At 46.6% G+C, this 16,830-nt stretch overlaps 1 protein-coding gene across 1 annotated transcript; it reads right to left on the minus strand.

Moving 5' to 3' along the window:
* Nucleotides 1-11,298: 11,298 nt before the first annotated feature.
* On the minus strand, nt 11,299-16,826 carry LOC119357045 (plant UBX domain-containing protein 7-like). Its single transcript, XM_037624028.1, has 10 exons — nt 16,722-16,826; nt 16,464-16,612; nt 16,223-16,348; nt 14,710-14,869; nt 14,265-14,342; nt 14,095-14,163; nt 13,332-13,475; nt 13,080-13,182; nt 11,853-12,121; nt 11,299-11,755 (listed from the first exon to the last, which is right to left on the minus strand). Exons 1-10 carry the CDS (start codon nt 16,824-16,826, stop codon nt 11,588-11,590), a joined length of 1,371 nt encoding a protein of 456 aa, XP_037479925.1. The 3' UTR covers nt 11,299-11,587.
* Between the last annotated feature and the right edge of the window lie 4 nt (nt 16,827-16,830).

Genomic DNA, 16,830 nt, shown 5'->3' on the forward strand with positions numbered 1-16,830 from the left:
CCGCCCCGACGGCCACCTGGCGCCCACGTGGACGGGCCTTTAGTCGCGGTTCTTAAGCAACCGCGACTAAAGGGGCGGGGCCTTTAGTCGCGCCCGGTCGGTCGCGGTTGCGCAACCGCGACTAATGGCAGTTGCGAACCGCGACCAAAGGCCTTTTTTCCACCAGTGATTTTTTAGGGGTTATCTTAATTGTGTTGTGAAGATGCATGATTTTTTTCAGATTTTTTCGCAATGTTTAAATTTAAATTTCGGCCGCAAGGCACACGGTGACATGCAAACGTGCATGTCACCTGATCTCTGTCCGTACAGGCGGTGGCTGAATCTAGCAAAGCAAGCATGCTTCCCACACCATATATCTTAACGAAGTGCGGTCCAGATGCCCCTTCTCACCACAGTGCATATTTTGTCTTGAACAGAAAGAAACAAGTCACGCACAAAGATGACTGGTAGTACTGGACAAGGACCTGAGTATGCTACAATTTGCACATAGTCTGCTGGTATTTCCAGTTGAAACGAAGCTAAGCATTTTCGCCTCGCATGCAACATGAGCATTATTGCATCGTGTTCCCCTCGTCGTTGGTACCTGCCTGAAAACAGTTGCGTTCACCTCAGCCCGGCGGCAGCCAGAGTCGACCGCCAATCAGCGCAGAGAGACGTGTTGCCAAAGAATTCGGACGAAACAGCCCCTGGTTACTGGTGTGGAGAACCGTCTTGGACTCCTGGGGTCCGGTCCGGTCCAGGGCTCCAGGCAGCCACGCTACATCCCGTACCACATTGAATCACACGAGGAATTTTGCTATCTCGGAAGGTAAAAAAGTAACTTATCTTCCATTCGTTCGTTATTCTAGATGTTGTATCGTCAAACAAATCCAGATACTAATGCATGCATACAGCCACTCCTCACTAAGGCTGGTCGTAATGCGAGTATCATGTACTAGTATCATGCATATGATATTGTGTATGATACTACTCCCTCCTTTTCGATTTATAGGGCTTATCTTAAAATTTTAGTTTTTCCATTTTATAAGGCTCAATTTGGTTGTTCTCCATCACATGTTCAGACTTCAAAATGTATTAAATCATTGCATGCAAGTATTATCAGAAAACTGACCAATGCATGCACTTTATGCATGCATGCATTGCAATTAATGCATTCATAAACATAATTTTTTGAGGAAAACAAAAGCATTAATTGGGTGCTTTTACAAACTATAAAAAATATTCCACCACTCATCATCTACCTTGGTTGATGAGATTTTTGAATTAAGCCTTATAAACCGGAAAGGAGGGAGTACATTCGTAGTGCATAGTATCATAAGTTAGTATCATAGCAAACTTCATTTATTGTCATGCAAGACATATAGTAGTACACCATTTAATATGATACGGTATCATGATATGATACTCAACCCTCTCTTTCTTCATTTAATTCTATGCCACCTCATCAAATTTGCCTAGTTGGCATGCATGATACTACCTATGATACTATCATTATGACCAGCCTAAAAGAAAAAGAAATGCATGCAGCCGGACTCCGTATGCATCTGTCTACCGTCGGCGTGCCTGCGTATGAGAGGCACATTTAATTGGAACACTCTGGTGCCTGCGTGGAAGTATCATTGCCTCAAAAAAATACTAAACTATAGTACATCACAGTGTCGGTTGCCCTAGGGTTTTGAGTTCCTCCGAAGCTTGTTAGTCGGAGATGGGATTTAGTTCTCCCCTCTATGAGAGGGATTGGGCGGAGGGAGCTAGTGGCTGATGGCGAACCAAGATGAACCTGGAGGATCTGGTAAAGGGAAGGAACTTGTGGAGGATCTGCCGAGCAGATTGGATCTTCACGAGGATGAGGAGGAAAAACTTCGTATGGGAAGATGAATTAAGGACGAACAGATCGATGCCAAGTGGTTAGTGGTCGCGAAGGTACATACCAATAAGAGTTTTGGCCCATCTGTGATGTAATCTGATATGCGGCCTGCATGGAAACCGGCAAGGGATGTTCACTGGCGCAAGATCAATGACAATCTCTTTACAATTTAGTCTAGATGCCTGGGTGACTGGAATACTGCTATGAACATGGGACCGTGGTTGTTTCATAACCAAGGGCTCCTAATTGCAGAGTATGATTGATTTATGAATCCGAGAACTGCGGTGTTAGATAAACTTGTAGCGTGGGCGGGATTGCTCAAGTTGCCGGATAATTTCCTGATTCTGGCAGCGATCAAGGGCATGTGCCTTACGATGGGCAAGTTGCTTTTCTTAAAACCCAGGTGGGCAAGGTGCTTGAAGTCCAGATTACACTGCCCGATGGTTTTGCTGGTGAATTTGCTCGAGTCAGAGTGGGACTGAACATGACAAAGAAGCTTATCAGGTGATGGCAGAGGCCCTAGACGTGGGCGAGGGGATATAAGAGGCACTGGCGATCCTCCCCTCGGTCCTAGTCGAGGGCGGGGTGATTTTCCTCCTGTTTTAGGACGAGGAACGCTGAATAGTTGGCGCCACAAAGCCCTCTTCAATCATGATGGTGTGACTGATATGGACACATATACACGAGGCCAGAATTCAAGTGACAGCCAGGATGTGAGGATGATGAACATGTAGCTATGAGGAGCTAAGTAAGATGCATGTTGAATTCTATGACTAGGACTGGCGGGTGCTAATGGAGCCAAGGAAGAGACTCCGTAAGACACAAAGAAAAGGTTATGTCAGGGTCGATGAATTATGAAAATGATATAAAGAAAAAGGTACTTGCAGAATTGATTGAATACCTACTTGAGTTGGAAGAAATCCAAGTTATGCAAAGGTCTCATGCGACTTAGTTGAAAAGTGGTGACTGCAACACTGCTTTCTTTCAGGCGTTTGCGTCTTCTAGAAGAAAGATGAACTTTATCACAAGATTGGAAGATGACAATGGGAATAAGTTGGGATTTTATGATTAGTAGATTGAAATGATGATGGCATGTGTTAGCTCTATCAGATATAAAGTGCATATAAATTCTTAAGAGACAGATGATTTTACCCCTACTAGGCGTATTAGGTAGGGGGTCCTACCTCTCCCCTTACCTTTTTCCTCTTTGTGCGGAAGGCCTCTCTAGTTTACTGTTGTACGAAGAAGAATCTAGTAGCATAGAGGGAACTAGAGTGCGCCGAAATGCACCAACAGTATCACACCCTTTATTCACAAACGATTCTTTGATTCTCATGAAAACACAAGTTTTAAATGCAGCTTCCCTACAATATGTTCTCGAGAGCTACTGTCAAAGTTCGAGACAATTGCTGAGTTTGTCAAAATCAAGTGCTTCCTTTAGTACTAATACCCTTGTTGTATCTAATACCGACTTTTGACGGCAATTGCATATTGACACACAAGCTCTTTCTGAGAAATATTTGGGCCTGCCAGCTATGGTAGGAGCAGACATGAATGATTGATTTAGGCTTTGTTGTGAAAAAATAAAGGAAAGGTAGAAGGGATGGATGAAAAACAACTTTCTATTGGTGGGAAAAAATATTTTGAAATCAATGGCCCAAGCTATTCCAGTTATTGCTATGTGTGCGTTTAATTTTCCTAAAGGAATCTGCAAGGAAATCACTGATTTAAGGGAGATATGATGAAGAACATAAGAAAATGCACTAATCCTCTTGCTGGAAACATTGCTACCCTAAAAGTGAGAGGGCATAGGTTTTAGACACCTTTATTATTTTAATCTTGCAATGCTCTCGAAGCAAGTTTGGAGATTAATTAAAAACATGGAGTCCCTCTGTTTTAGGGTTTTAAAAGTCAAATACTATCCTAATGGCAGCATGTTGCAAACTGCCTTGAAGAATGGATCCTCATTTACTTGGAAGAGCACCATGAAATGCCTTGAGACCTTCAAGAGAGGATATATTTGGAGGATTCAGGCAGGTGAGAACGTTAACATATCGAACAATATGTAGATCCCATCCATCCCTGACATGAAGTTCATCTCGGCTAGGAGTCAAGCTATCCTGCTAAAGATTAGCGATCTTATTGATCCTTTGTCAATAACTTGGGATGAGGAATTAATCTGAAATATTTTCAATCCAGTGGACGTCAGGAGATTCTTGCAAATTCTATTAAACCATCAAGCATTCGATGATTTTGATGCCTAGCACCCTGACCGCAAAGCTATTTTTCACAAGGCTTGATTATATATGTTCAAATTTTAATTTTCACAAGGAACATAGTTCTTTTTTTAACCAGATTGCACGTGCTCCACGTGCCTTTTACGCACTATGAATTACAACATTCCTCTTTCTCCAAAAACGCCGAGTTCCTCATATTCTTCGGCTTTCACCTTTCTATAGTACAACTCTCTCCCTTGTTCAATGGCTGATAACGCCGAGTCAAGATCCAACAATACCCCCGAGGCCCCAACCAAGCCTACTTTCAAGACAAATTGTGATGACTACTCATTAGCTTCAACAGCCATCGCCATCGACCTTGTTAGCCTCAAGATCAACCCTGCCACGCCCCCCCTCCGCCCTTCTGCTCCTCCTCCAATGTTCCTTCCTCTCCGAGTCATCATGATCTTCGTCCCTTCTTCCTCCCATTTTTGATCATCTCCTCTCGTCCAAGGGCAGTTCCTTTTTACATTGAAGATTTTTCTTTACATGAATCATGGTGGATGTTATTTTATGGGGAATCAAGGTGGTAGTTTGTTGTTAGATGTGTATCAATGTAGAATGGGGCATGGGCAGTCAGACTCATTTCGCGTGACCTGAAAGTTTGATAGTTTTAGGGCTTGGTGTATATGTGTCAACCAACTACTGGACTTGGGCAGTTCATGACATGACGGAGGGCCGGCTTTACTATTACTCATGAGAGGATATTGTAGAACAAAATTCTTCTCTACTAGAAGAATCACCACTCTTTTTAATTTTATTTTTGATGACGCACAATATGCACAAAACACAAACACTTCTTGTTCTGGAATCTTCCATACTTTAAAATAAAAGTAGCTATGTTTAAACAATAAGGACCAAGAGAGGAAGGAAAACGGGAGGAGGAGCAGTAGGGTTGATGGGGTACATGGTAGGTGCAATCTTGATGCTAGTAAGGTCGATGTCATGAGTGTTTTTTTTTTTGCAAGGGAGCCAATGAGTAGTTATCACCTTTAGGCTTAAAAGTAAGTTTGGCCGGGTGTGTAGTTGGATCTTGACTTGGCATTGACGGCGATGGAATGAGGAAGAGAGTCATCGAAAAGAAGTGTGAAAGCCAATGAAGAGGAGGATTTGGATGTTTAGAGAGAAAGAGGAAGGCGGTAATTCACGATGCACACAGGGCACTCGGAACACGTACCTGGTTGAAAGAAGAACTACTTTCCCTGTGAAAGTTAAAACTAGTCAAGTCCCATGTTCTTATAAGCTTGCATTTAAAGATGTTCATATGTGCATACACTATAGAACAAAATACAAGTTTGTTGTATTTTGTAGAATTGATATTGTTTTTTTTGGCCGAGTCACGGAAAAGTGTGTTTTTCATGAAACTTTGTAAATATGCTAGACTTGAGTATGTGCTTACTTGTTTGCGGACTCTTCTCACAATGTTGACAAACATTTCACCCTATCGATACGATGGGCTATCATTTTTTTAATACAGTACAAATGCTCACATACATACATACACTCACTGGTATGAATGCATGCGCGCGCGCGCGCACACACACACCTTCCAGATATTGAGCCGCACATCTTAACATCGACGAAGTTATCATAGACGTCTCGTAGTCGACAGGAACATTTTTTTCGCACTGGACAAACTATCTAACATTGTAACAAGGGGAAGGACCTGAGGGCTCAAGGAGCGATGAAAATCAGCAACGGATGGACTCCGAAAGCAGGCGTGTACGTGCATGCATGGATAGATGGAAACAGCGGGACGACGTGGGAACAAAGGTACGTGCGTACTAAAAAGTATTAGTACGATCAATAATGTTTGTGGATTGCTAGTCTTGTCGTGTCGGTACGCTCTATATATATGCCACGCGATTGTAGCATGGAATGCGGCCGGTGGGCTCTGCGTGTTCGGTCCCCTCGGCGTGCATCGGGGGCTCGGGGCCATGCAGCGACCGACCGCCGCCCCGACCCGACTGCTGACCCCATGCATGCGTTGCGGTGCCGGAAGTTTTAAGTAGTCTGGTTGGATGCATGCACGCGGGGGCCGGAGCGATCCAATTGAACGCGCTGCCGTGGTCGTCTAGTCCGGCCCGGCCGGAGCCCCACACGCGGGCACGCCGACGCCGGCCGGCGGTAGACACATGGGCGTGCATGCTCCATGCATTTCTAGCTAGTCTAGTTTCGTGGATTAACTTGGTTATAGTAGGACGCTAATAATTCTTTTTCGAAGTAATAACGAGCCCCCTGTTGTTTCTATCTTTTTTTCATGATAATACATGTCTTATTCATATTATAAAGATCAAAATATAAGTCATGTAAAGACCGAGTTGATAAAACTGAAAAGATAGCAGAATATCGTTGAGCTTAACATCTACGTCTGTTACTTGTCTCTGGCACCACCACAACAGCCACCGAAGAAAAAAAATAACAGATCACCTTCTCACCCAAGCTCGACGCGGCTCCATCGATGATATGCAGCTTTGCAGACCTCCAAGGTGGCTCACCAAAGATGAAACCATTGCCGTTGAACGAGTCAGACCGGAGCAACACCCCGAACACGCCATCGAACTTCAAATCTGACACCCCACCTCGACTAAGACGCCGAAGTAGGAAACCATACCTGCCATCCATCAACCACGAATCCAGTAGACGTTCCGTCTTTCAGATGTCGTCGATGCAGACCACAATCTGCATCCGCTCCCGGACTACCTCCCAAGCTCTGCGCCGATGCTGGGGCAGACGCCGTCGCAACGGCGGAGCCCGAGGACACAAGTCCACCACAAGGATGTCATCGCCGTCACGATATCCCCGCTTGAACAAACTGGTTCCCAAATCCATCATCAACCATAGAGACGATCGCCTCGCCGGACAAAGAACTCAGAGCTTCTTTATTCAACATCGCCGTCACCATCACCAAAGCCAAGACGTCGGACGATCCAAAAACCTGAGCTACTGGGGCCTTAAACTTAAAGCAAAAATGATCCGCATGTTGAATATATGAGCAAATTACTACGAGATTTAATCCGAATAAGCACAAAAAAAATCATCACAACAATAACAGAGATTGAACTAATCATGCGGACAAGCATAGTAGATGAACAAATCGGATCTAGGGCACAGACTAGAAACATGAACTCTACCACGATCTCGAACAAGAAAGACATAATCACATACGATGCAACGAGAGTAGCACCGTTGGCGTTGATGTTGTCGCCCATGTCGTTGAGGAAGAGGTTGCCGAGGTCGGACGCGCTTCCAAAAATCTGATCGCCCCTCTGCCGTACAGGATCACGAGAGGTGAGGTTTCGGAGGCCTGCTGTCGCCCATGTCGTTGACGGAGATGTCTGCCGGACTATATAGTGCGGGCCGGGTAGGTCGTGGGGTACGTCCGAGTCGCGATCCAAAAGAATCGAAAACGGTTTGGTAATTAACGCGACCCGACCCGACCCAACGTGGTGAGCGAGGATGAGGAGCGCGAGTATAGGTCTCCTTTTCTCATACTCATACAAATGGTAGAAGAGCTCACTTTTAAAAGAGGTGCAACTCGCACTTAACTTTCAGGGTTTAGTCTCACTCACACCACTCACAGCCATGTATGAATGGGCCATGAGAATTTCAGATTTTTAGTTAGGCTATATATAGGCCAACGAATTCCAACACTGCACGCGTGGGATCCGGTGATCCCCCTCACGACCGACGATCAAGAGGTCGCCGGCGGAGTAGAGCCGCCGGAAAACGGCGTCGGAAAGTTGGCTATCTCTTGCGGCTAGGGTTTTGGTAGCCAAACCCGCCCCGTACGACTTAACTCGTGGTAGGCTAGGATTGGAGAGAGGGGGCCCCGTCGTTTCTAGTATTATCTGAAAAGGCGCCAATTGGCGGCATGAACCCAATGATATACGGCAATAACTAACGTATACGTACATACGTACTGCACGCTATAGATCGTTTTCCAGCATCTCGCCGACGTACTTGACGCCCTTTTCGTGCCGTTCCCCCTCGCAGTGAAAAAAGCGACGGGACGTCTGTACGTCCCGCCAGTACAGGACGGTGGCACGTACGTGCGCTACGGCCGGGCGCCTGTGACGGCTGGCGAGATTGCCCTCGCTCGTCCGGTTGTGGGTGCGGCGCGGGAGATCCTGTGCGATGCATCAATGTGGGTACGTACTGGACGTAGCGTGGCTGCCTGGACCGGGCCCCTGTTTTGTCCGCTTCCGCTCACCCAAGACGGACCGTATAGGGGCAATTCCGTCATAATTCTTTGGCCACCCGTCTCGCTGCTCTGGTTGGCCCTGTGGACTGTGGTTGCCGCCGGGCTGAGGTGAGCGCGACTGTTCAATCAGCCAGGCAGCGACGAGGGAGACACGATGCAATAATGCTGGAAATGCTGGAGTAAGTAGAAGATTACTGCCAGTAATCTCGGCTTTGTGGCTTGTTTTTACTGTTCAAGACAAAGCATGCACTGTGGGGAGGAAGGGGCCGGCATGTGGACCGCGGTTCGTTAAGATAGACGGTGCGGGAAGCATGCATGCTTTGCTAGATTCAGCAAAACGCTTTGATTACCTGGTACTATACGCATCAACCCAGCCCACACTCAATCATTACCACTGTTCACGTACCCTTCTTATTACTACTCCTTTGGAGGATCGATCCCACGCTAGCAACCTTGGCTCATTATCAGATCGGGTGTCTGCTCCTGAAAATAATAAGTAGCTGTTAACTAAACCACTCCCTCCGTTAGGAAATATGAGAGTATTTAGATCGTTATAAAATAGTGATATAAACGCTCTTATATTTCTTTAGAGAGGAAGTATTCCGCAACCTCCCTTCAAAGAAAACGATTTCACAGCCTCAACGTTGAAAAAAAAAAACGCTGTAAATCATTGCCACCCCTTCTCCTCCGGCGAGATCGTTTTTCATGCATGTTGGACTGCCAGCAAATGATGAATGTCGCATCCTAAAGAAATTACTAGGAACAGTAGTGGTGCATGACGTTTGTACGGGGTACATCACGGCGTCGGGCATCTGTGCGGATGGAGGGACGCTGGGCGGCGGTAGTGGCCAACGCGCGTATGGGGCGCCTCCGTCCTTTTACGCTGTCAGAATAGAGCGGAACAGAAAAGGTCGCTGACAGGCTCAGCTGGGCTGGCTGTCACGGCGCTCAGGGCCGTATAGTCAAAGCCCCCTTGACCGGAGATCCGCAGACGGTTGCCAGAGAGAGATGCCATTCGATTCGATTCCATCGCTCCCCTACCCAAAATGCCCCTCCCTCCAAGCTTGCCCCAACTCCGGTGATCACTCCTTCTCATTAGAAAAAAGAAAATGAGTCCAGCAGGCCGCCCGTATGATAGGTGCACGGTACACGTCCGCCGCCCGTGTCAACGACGCACTTGGCCATGAATGCATGTCACCTCCTGCCCGGCCGGCTTGCTCATCGTATGCATGCATGGCAGGATTTGTGAACCGTATGCGCGTGTCCAAGAGTGCATGCCATGCTATAGAAGTGATGGCATTGCCATCGTATCGTATGCCGGCAAAATTTCGTGTTTTAACCTTTTCGAAGAAGTTGTTCGAGGTCTAACCCTCGTTTACAAAAAAATTGAGATCTAACCCTTTTTCTACACGCCCTACCGCAAAATAATTCTAAATTTCAAACACAGTGCGTGTGCACCTACCGTCGGGTACCTTGACAGTAGGGTTGCACATGCTACTGTCATCCTCTGTGACGGTAGGGATGCGTTGTACTGACGTGGTCAAGTTTCTTACCGCCATATCCTTTGGTGGTAGGTTGCTATACCCTATTTCCATGCCCCCTAACGGTAGAAAAAATGTCAGATTCCCAAATTTTTACAAAATAGTGTCAGATCTGGGACAACTTCTTCAAAAGAGTCAAAACACGAAATTTAGCCTCGTATGCCACACAGCGCAGGCAACGTACATCTGGTGCGGTGCCTAGAGGCTAGCTAGAGGGAGGCTATGTGTGTGTGTGTCGATAGGCCCTACACGTGCGAGTACAAGTGAGCCTGGCATTGGATGCTAGCGAGGGAGGGAGGGAGGGAGAGCTCCACTCACCGCACCGTCGGGAAAAGGCACGCAGTGGATCCGGCCGGCGCATGCAAGGCTGTAAAACCGGGCGGGGCACGACTCTCCACGCACGCACTATGCCACCACCTTTGCAGTTGCTGGCAGCGGCAGGGGAGGAGTCCGTTTCCGTTTGTTCATGCTCAGGCTCGCCGGATGGCACTAGCACACTAGGTGGATCGGACAAGGGCCGAAACAGCGCGTCATGCTTCCAAAGCGCAGGCGTAACAGTGGCGGCAGTACGTTGAATGAGGTCCGTAACAGTGGTGGGTGGCTCGTCGATGGATGGTTGGATGGATTGACGCAAGCCCATGGCCCGGGCCCCTACATGCATGCATGGCTAGCCCAGCCGGCTGCATGCACGCTGGATGCAGCAGAGCCGCCCTGTTTACCTCATCTCAGGATGAGAGTGTTTCAAAAAGAAAAATCTCATCTCAGGATGAGAATGAGGAAGAGATGGAGTTGAGCTTGTCAACTTTGTAGCAAGTGCCAGGGATCTCCTATCCTCTCCTCTACGGACGAGTTATGGACGGCTAGCAAGCTAGTGGCGCGTCGGTCGGAGATGGACCGGTCGATGCCGCGAGCCTGTATAAATGCGGCCGGCCCAAAGCAAGCCGATCTCGAGAGAGAGAGACAGAAGCCACAGCTGCAATAATTCGCGTGGCAGAGCGGGAGAGGGTGGGAGTGGCAGGGCGACACCGGCCAATGCAGCAGCAGGCCCGTCAGGCAGAGCGCATCAGGAGCGCAGAGCATGCAAATCATAAGCCCCACCCCCCACACTGCTGCCGGTCAAAGCGCTGCACGGTCAAAACACCACCGTTCTCCAATCAGCTAGGCCACCACATGTGAGCGACACGGTCCGTGGACAGGCGGGCACGCGTCGGATCCGACTACGGTACCGCCTCCGCCATTAACCGCCGTGGTGGCATCGATAATTGACGGGGGCAAAGCATGTCCGATCCATCCCATCATCATCACTAGTTCTTTTTTCCAGTCACGTCCGGGTTAGTTTTGGCTCCGAGAAAGGCAGCATCGGATGCAACGCACGCATTTCCGCCTTTTTCTACACTCCGTTCCAGCATATGAAGATCCATCAGTAAAAACCACTAGCACTCAGTACCAGCACCGGTCGCTATGAATAATATGTGCATCAAGTCGAACCAAGTCCTACTACAGGGTGGGAGGGGGTCTATAAACAAAACATGACCGACACACTTGAGCTCCAAGCCTACCAACCAAGTCTACCACCACCGGGAGTGAAAAACAAAAGGCGATAAGTTAAATTAAAATCCTCGCGAAAAGGAACAAAACATACGAAGCCCACCAAGGAATAGCACGATTTGCAAGGTGATGGGGTCTTCTTAACATGGGCCTAGTCCCACAAGAGGTTGATCATCGAGTTGGCCAGCCCGGCCTCCTTGAAGGTCTGCTCGCTCGAGTACTGCAGCTTGTTGATGGCCGCGCCCGGGATGGGCTGCCCGAAGTGGAAGGCCCGCTTCTCCCCGTCCTCCACCCGAGAGGAGCAGAACGACCACAGCAGCTGCACACACAGGGAGGGGAAATCATTCATCATCAGACTAGGAACGAAAACAGACTTTGACATTAAGATTTGAGGAAAATTGTTTCAGATGCGTTACCTTGATAGGATCTGTGTGGAGGAAATTCCTCTGAATCCTCTGACCGTCGGGCAGCCGGACCGCGACCCTGCAGAGAAGGTCCCTGCTCACTTTCGGCTCTTCGGGGAGTGGGGGATACTCGATCTTCACGCTCAAGCTGGGCTCCGTCTCTTCCACGGGATTAGACTTCTCATCAGCGCCATCTGATCCCCCGGCTCCTTTGTTCTCCTCCAAGGAAGCCGCCACCGCCCGTGCTAGTTCTTCATCTTCACTCTCTACAGCTGTTTTACCTGAAAAGAGAAACGTCGTGAGGTAACCGCAAAATGGCAAGGTAACATGTGTACTGCAGGCATCCAGATGCTTACAGAAAGGATAAAAAAAATAAAAAGGAAAGAGGCACACTAGCTGTGCCTGACATAAATAACAACTCGTTTGTTTCAAAAAAGAATCAAGATCCACTCAATATGATTACAAGAATTTGTTTCCTGTGATATAAGTATGTACATCAACAATCATAACAACTGCAGAGATTCGTCCATTTGATTGTGTTATGGCCCTATGTGTTGATGCTACCTAATATTTGTTACACATCTCGCTCTTAGAAACTAATCTGGGTCAGTGCTGACCAGAAACAACAATCGATATATCCAAACAGCAGTCACAAACAAAGCACACCCTACTTGACATCAATCTTCCAATTTCAAACAAGAGAGGTATCATTGTTGACATCTAAAAAACTTTTCTTAGAATAATACCTGACAACCCAAGACTCAAAAACATATTACTGCACCATCAATCTAGCAGTGTCTTTTAATTTAGGAAATTAAATTAAAAGAATCCCCCATGGGAGGCTGGATGATACAAAGGTGAGGAAACAAAGACCAGCTCATTTGGTGAAAGCATCAACGGTACAACAAAAAAAACACCACACCAAGAGCTAGAGGGCACCTCGCATGTCCAGTGTGCTAGCTTTTAAGAATTGGACATCTCTCCAAAAGATTTGAAAGTATGGTATTTTGGAAGCCATGTATCTAACAGATGGGTTATGCCATGCAAATACTATCCAACTTTGTTTTTTTTTCTATTTCCACCGAAAGTTAGCACTTCAAATATAGAAACCAATAATGTGGATCCAGAAAATGTGAAGAGTGAACACAGCGGAAGCAGGATGTTACAAAAAATATGACTTTCTGGATAATATAGTCAACACTGCCAGTACAGAACTAACTAAATCCACATAAATAATACCTTGCCTATCCATAGAGGTTTCCTGGTCAACTTTTCTTGGGCGTTTTTGAGGTTGAGCAGCATGGTGCTCCTTTGGACCTTTCTCCAGGTAAGGCATCAAATCCTGTGTACAGTGAACATGCAGAAAATAGTAAGGAATGCTCATGTCCTAACAGTATATCTACCTAGTATTTGAGCATCCGCATTGTCGAGGCTACTGCCAGTCTACCACTGCAGAGCAACGTGAGATGAAAGACAGGGCTGCGAAAATACCTCCAGCAAACTGTCCGGGTAAACCATTCCACTCCAACCACGCATTTTTTGTCCAGTGATGGGGTCAATTAGGAGAATGGCAGGAACAGAGACCAAATGGTAGTAGGTGCACACCTTCCTCCCCTCACCGGTATCTTGATAAACCTATGTTTAACAAGTATCGACAAAAAACTGAGAAGTGCACATACATGGTTCCATCTAGGGGGAAGAGTGAACCATATAACTAGAACTCTTTGTTGCCAGTATATTTTCTCCATAGTCCATATGTGTACATAGAGGTCAATTTAGAATACATGCAGTCAAACGTTCTAGTACTTTGATCACCAATACACAGAGAACACAACGAGTACTTCACATTTTCTACAAGAGTTGCATGAATCTTGAAGCACTTGACTGGTTAAGTTGGTGGACTTCAACATTGGTTTATTAGCAGTTGTGCAACCATAGAAGAGCGAAGCGCAGAAGCACCCCAGTACAAATAATATTTATATGTACCAAACAGGAATGGTGTGAGATTTATCATCAAAGCACTGCCATCATGTCATGTCTTAACAATTTTCTTGCATATAACTACAAGAAACAACAGATGAAAATGTCTAAAACAACAGATAAAAGGCTTCGTGAGAAGAAGACTGTGTTGACGTCCCCAATAACATTTATCAAGGTACCGATGCCGGTGTGATTATAACACGAGGTAGATAAAATACAAATTTAGAGGTTCAGATCCAAGAAGATAAGGAAGGCGAACACAAGGAGGACCAACCTGCCAGAAAATGAAGTTTGACCTGATTGTTTGAGCCACTGCTTCATTTGCCCAAGTGTCTCGATTAAGCTTCAACGGAGAAAAGATTGACAGTCAAAACATTAACAAGGCATAAAATGAAGGATCAGGATAAATTGGCATGAAATATTGAAAATAAGACAGATGATTACCATGTGAGAGCTGAACTCTTCTGTTGACTGCAAATTGATCAAGAGCCACTTGTCTAGAGAAGAGGCCTCTAACTTTGCCTACATCGACGGGATTCATTTAGGGTAAATTAAAGAAATGAGCAATAGATAACTTTGAAGAACTAGCAAATTAATACAATTAAATCTACGTGTCAACTGAAAACTAGTTCAGGTGTCCATAAACAATGAATGAGACAACACTATCTCAAACAACAATATGCTTTCAGCGGGTTTTATTTTTTCTTTGGTAATTAACCAAATTACTAGGTCAAACTAATTGTATAACAGTAAGGGTTCAACCAGGCAACAGAGGTAGTATTTGTGGATGCGATGCAGTTTTGCCGGCATAGTCAGAACATGACTGTGGCTGAGACAGGTAACATTGTCGAACAGAGAATATAACATAATTATAGGACATGCAGCTGACCTTGTCAAATGGTCCATTGAACATCAAATCGAAAGGTGGGCGATATAAAGAAGCCAGGTTATCACGAGAACTGGAAGTGGCATTCTGTTCAGAATCCCAAGCAGATTGTCTTGCCTCCTCTTCAAAGTTACGAAATGCAACCGTCGCATTAGGCCGAGTCCTGAAAAGAAGTGACCAGAACGTTACAAAATAATATTGTTTTTGCAATGCAGTATTTAAGGCATCAGAGGTCAAAGACCCTAATATTTCACAAGTTTCTGGAAAACCCACATACATTCGATACTTAAACCAACATCCAACAGGTACTTTCTTAAAGCATGTCAGTATGATAGAACTTGCATCACGTCATGAAGCACTCGCAAGCAGCGTTTTTCAATTAATTGCAGGGCTAATTAAAGCAAACTATATGGAGAAAGAAAACCCCGTACCAATACTTTCATAAGCAGGTAACAAGCATAACTGCAGCTACAACATAAATGGAAATTCTGACAACAGTAAAGGTGCCCGCATTTAGAATAAATACTTGGACAAAGCTTCAAGAATCGTTGCATGTATCTCTATTTGATTTGCAATAGCATTAAAACTAGAGGGCAGTTGGTCAGTATTTGAATATCCAATTCTCCATTCGTATAATGCAGAATGGGGGCAGATAACAATGAGGGCAGTTGGTCAGTATTGGTTGCCAGGTGTGCTAGCTGCAACGACCCCCCTTTTGCTGACGCTTTTTTGAACTTTCCATCTGTTTTTCGTTACGAACTGATTCCGTCATGCAAATTAATGGAACCTGGCTCCCATTTGGGAGACGTATGAAAAAAAAACAGACAATTCATCGGTCACAAACTACTGGAAAGAGATATTTGTGTACAATAGGCATAAAGAAGGGGAAGTGTGAGATCTAGCTGCACACTGTTGGTTCTAAATATTAGGACAGCTAAAAGAGCAATATTTGTATGGATTCCTTTGTGAGACAAAAATATCAGTCATGAACTGCACATGGCAAGGTTTTAATGTCTATGAACAAAATTAGTATGGGTGTGTGGCATTCATTGACGCCAACTGAAGACACCCTGCCTTAAAAATCAAACTTTTAGGGGGAAAGAAAGATTAAACCAAAGACAATGGAAGCTTCAACTCCCTCAAGCATGATAAAAATCGTATCTTGGAATTGGAATCCAAGTACAAGTCCCACTATGAAGCATGCCCTGTCTGATCTAAGCACTTCAGCAAGTAATCAACCTTTAACTTCTAGAAAGGATTAAGGAGAGTGCTCTACCGAGTCATGGTCGGGACAATTTTGTACCACGAATACGGTCATGGTCGAGACAATTTTGTACCACGAACAAGGTTATGGTCGAGACAATTTTGTACCACGAATACACCACATTTTCATGAACAATAGAGGAGCACATAGCAATTGCGATATTAAATCTGAAATTTGGCGGTGGCTACACATGAATAACAGGATAACATGCTACCACACGAACTCGCTAGCTAACGAAACGCCATTACTTACACAATCATTGGTGTGTCGCCGTAGAGAGTCTCGCGCCTCACAGGCAGCGGCGCACGGACATCATCTTCGTCCCCCAGACCCTGCAGCATCCCATCCTCAAGCGCGGCTGCGGGCGGCGGATGAAATCTACAACATCACAGCACACGGTAAGCGCACTCGTACCAACCAAAAAGGAGCCTTTTCACGGCACGGCCAGAACCGGAGCCGCCAAACCGTAGGAATGCCGCTCCGGCCGGCCTACCTGAACCCCTCCTCCACCTCAGCCGCGGCGGCGGCCGCCGCCAGCGCGGCCTCGGCGGCCGACTGGGCCGGCGGATGCGCCCCGGCGAGCGCGGCCTCCCCGTCGATGTAGAAGAGCTGCAGCGCCTCCTCGAGATGCCAGCTCGTTATCTGCGAAAGACATTTTCACCGGCGGCGCCGGCGGATCGCGTGAGTCGGACGGGCTGGGCCGGGGGATCGAACCGATCGGGAGCAGGGGAGGGGAGGGGAGGGGACGGACCTGGAGGAACTGGGTGGCGGTGTGGGGCGTCTGGCCGGCGGCGATCTCGAGGAAGGAGGAGACGAGGGCGTCCTTCTCGGCGGGCGTCGGGGGGGCGCCGGCCATGGCG

Source organism: Triticum dicoccoides, chromosome 2A, assembly GCF_002162155.2.
Source record: "Triticum dicoccoides isolate Atlit2015 ecotype Zavitan chromosome 2A, WEW_v2.0, whole genome shotgun sequence".
NCBI classification, from domain to species: domain Eukaryota; kingdom Viridiplantae; phylum Streptophyta; class Magnoliopsida; order Poales; family Poaceae; genus Triticum; species Triticum dicoccoides.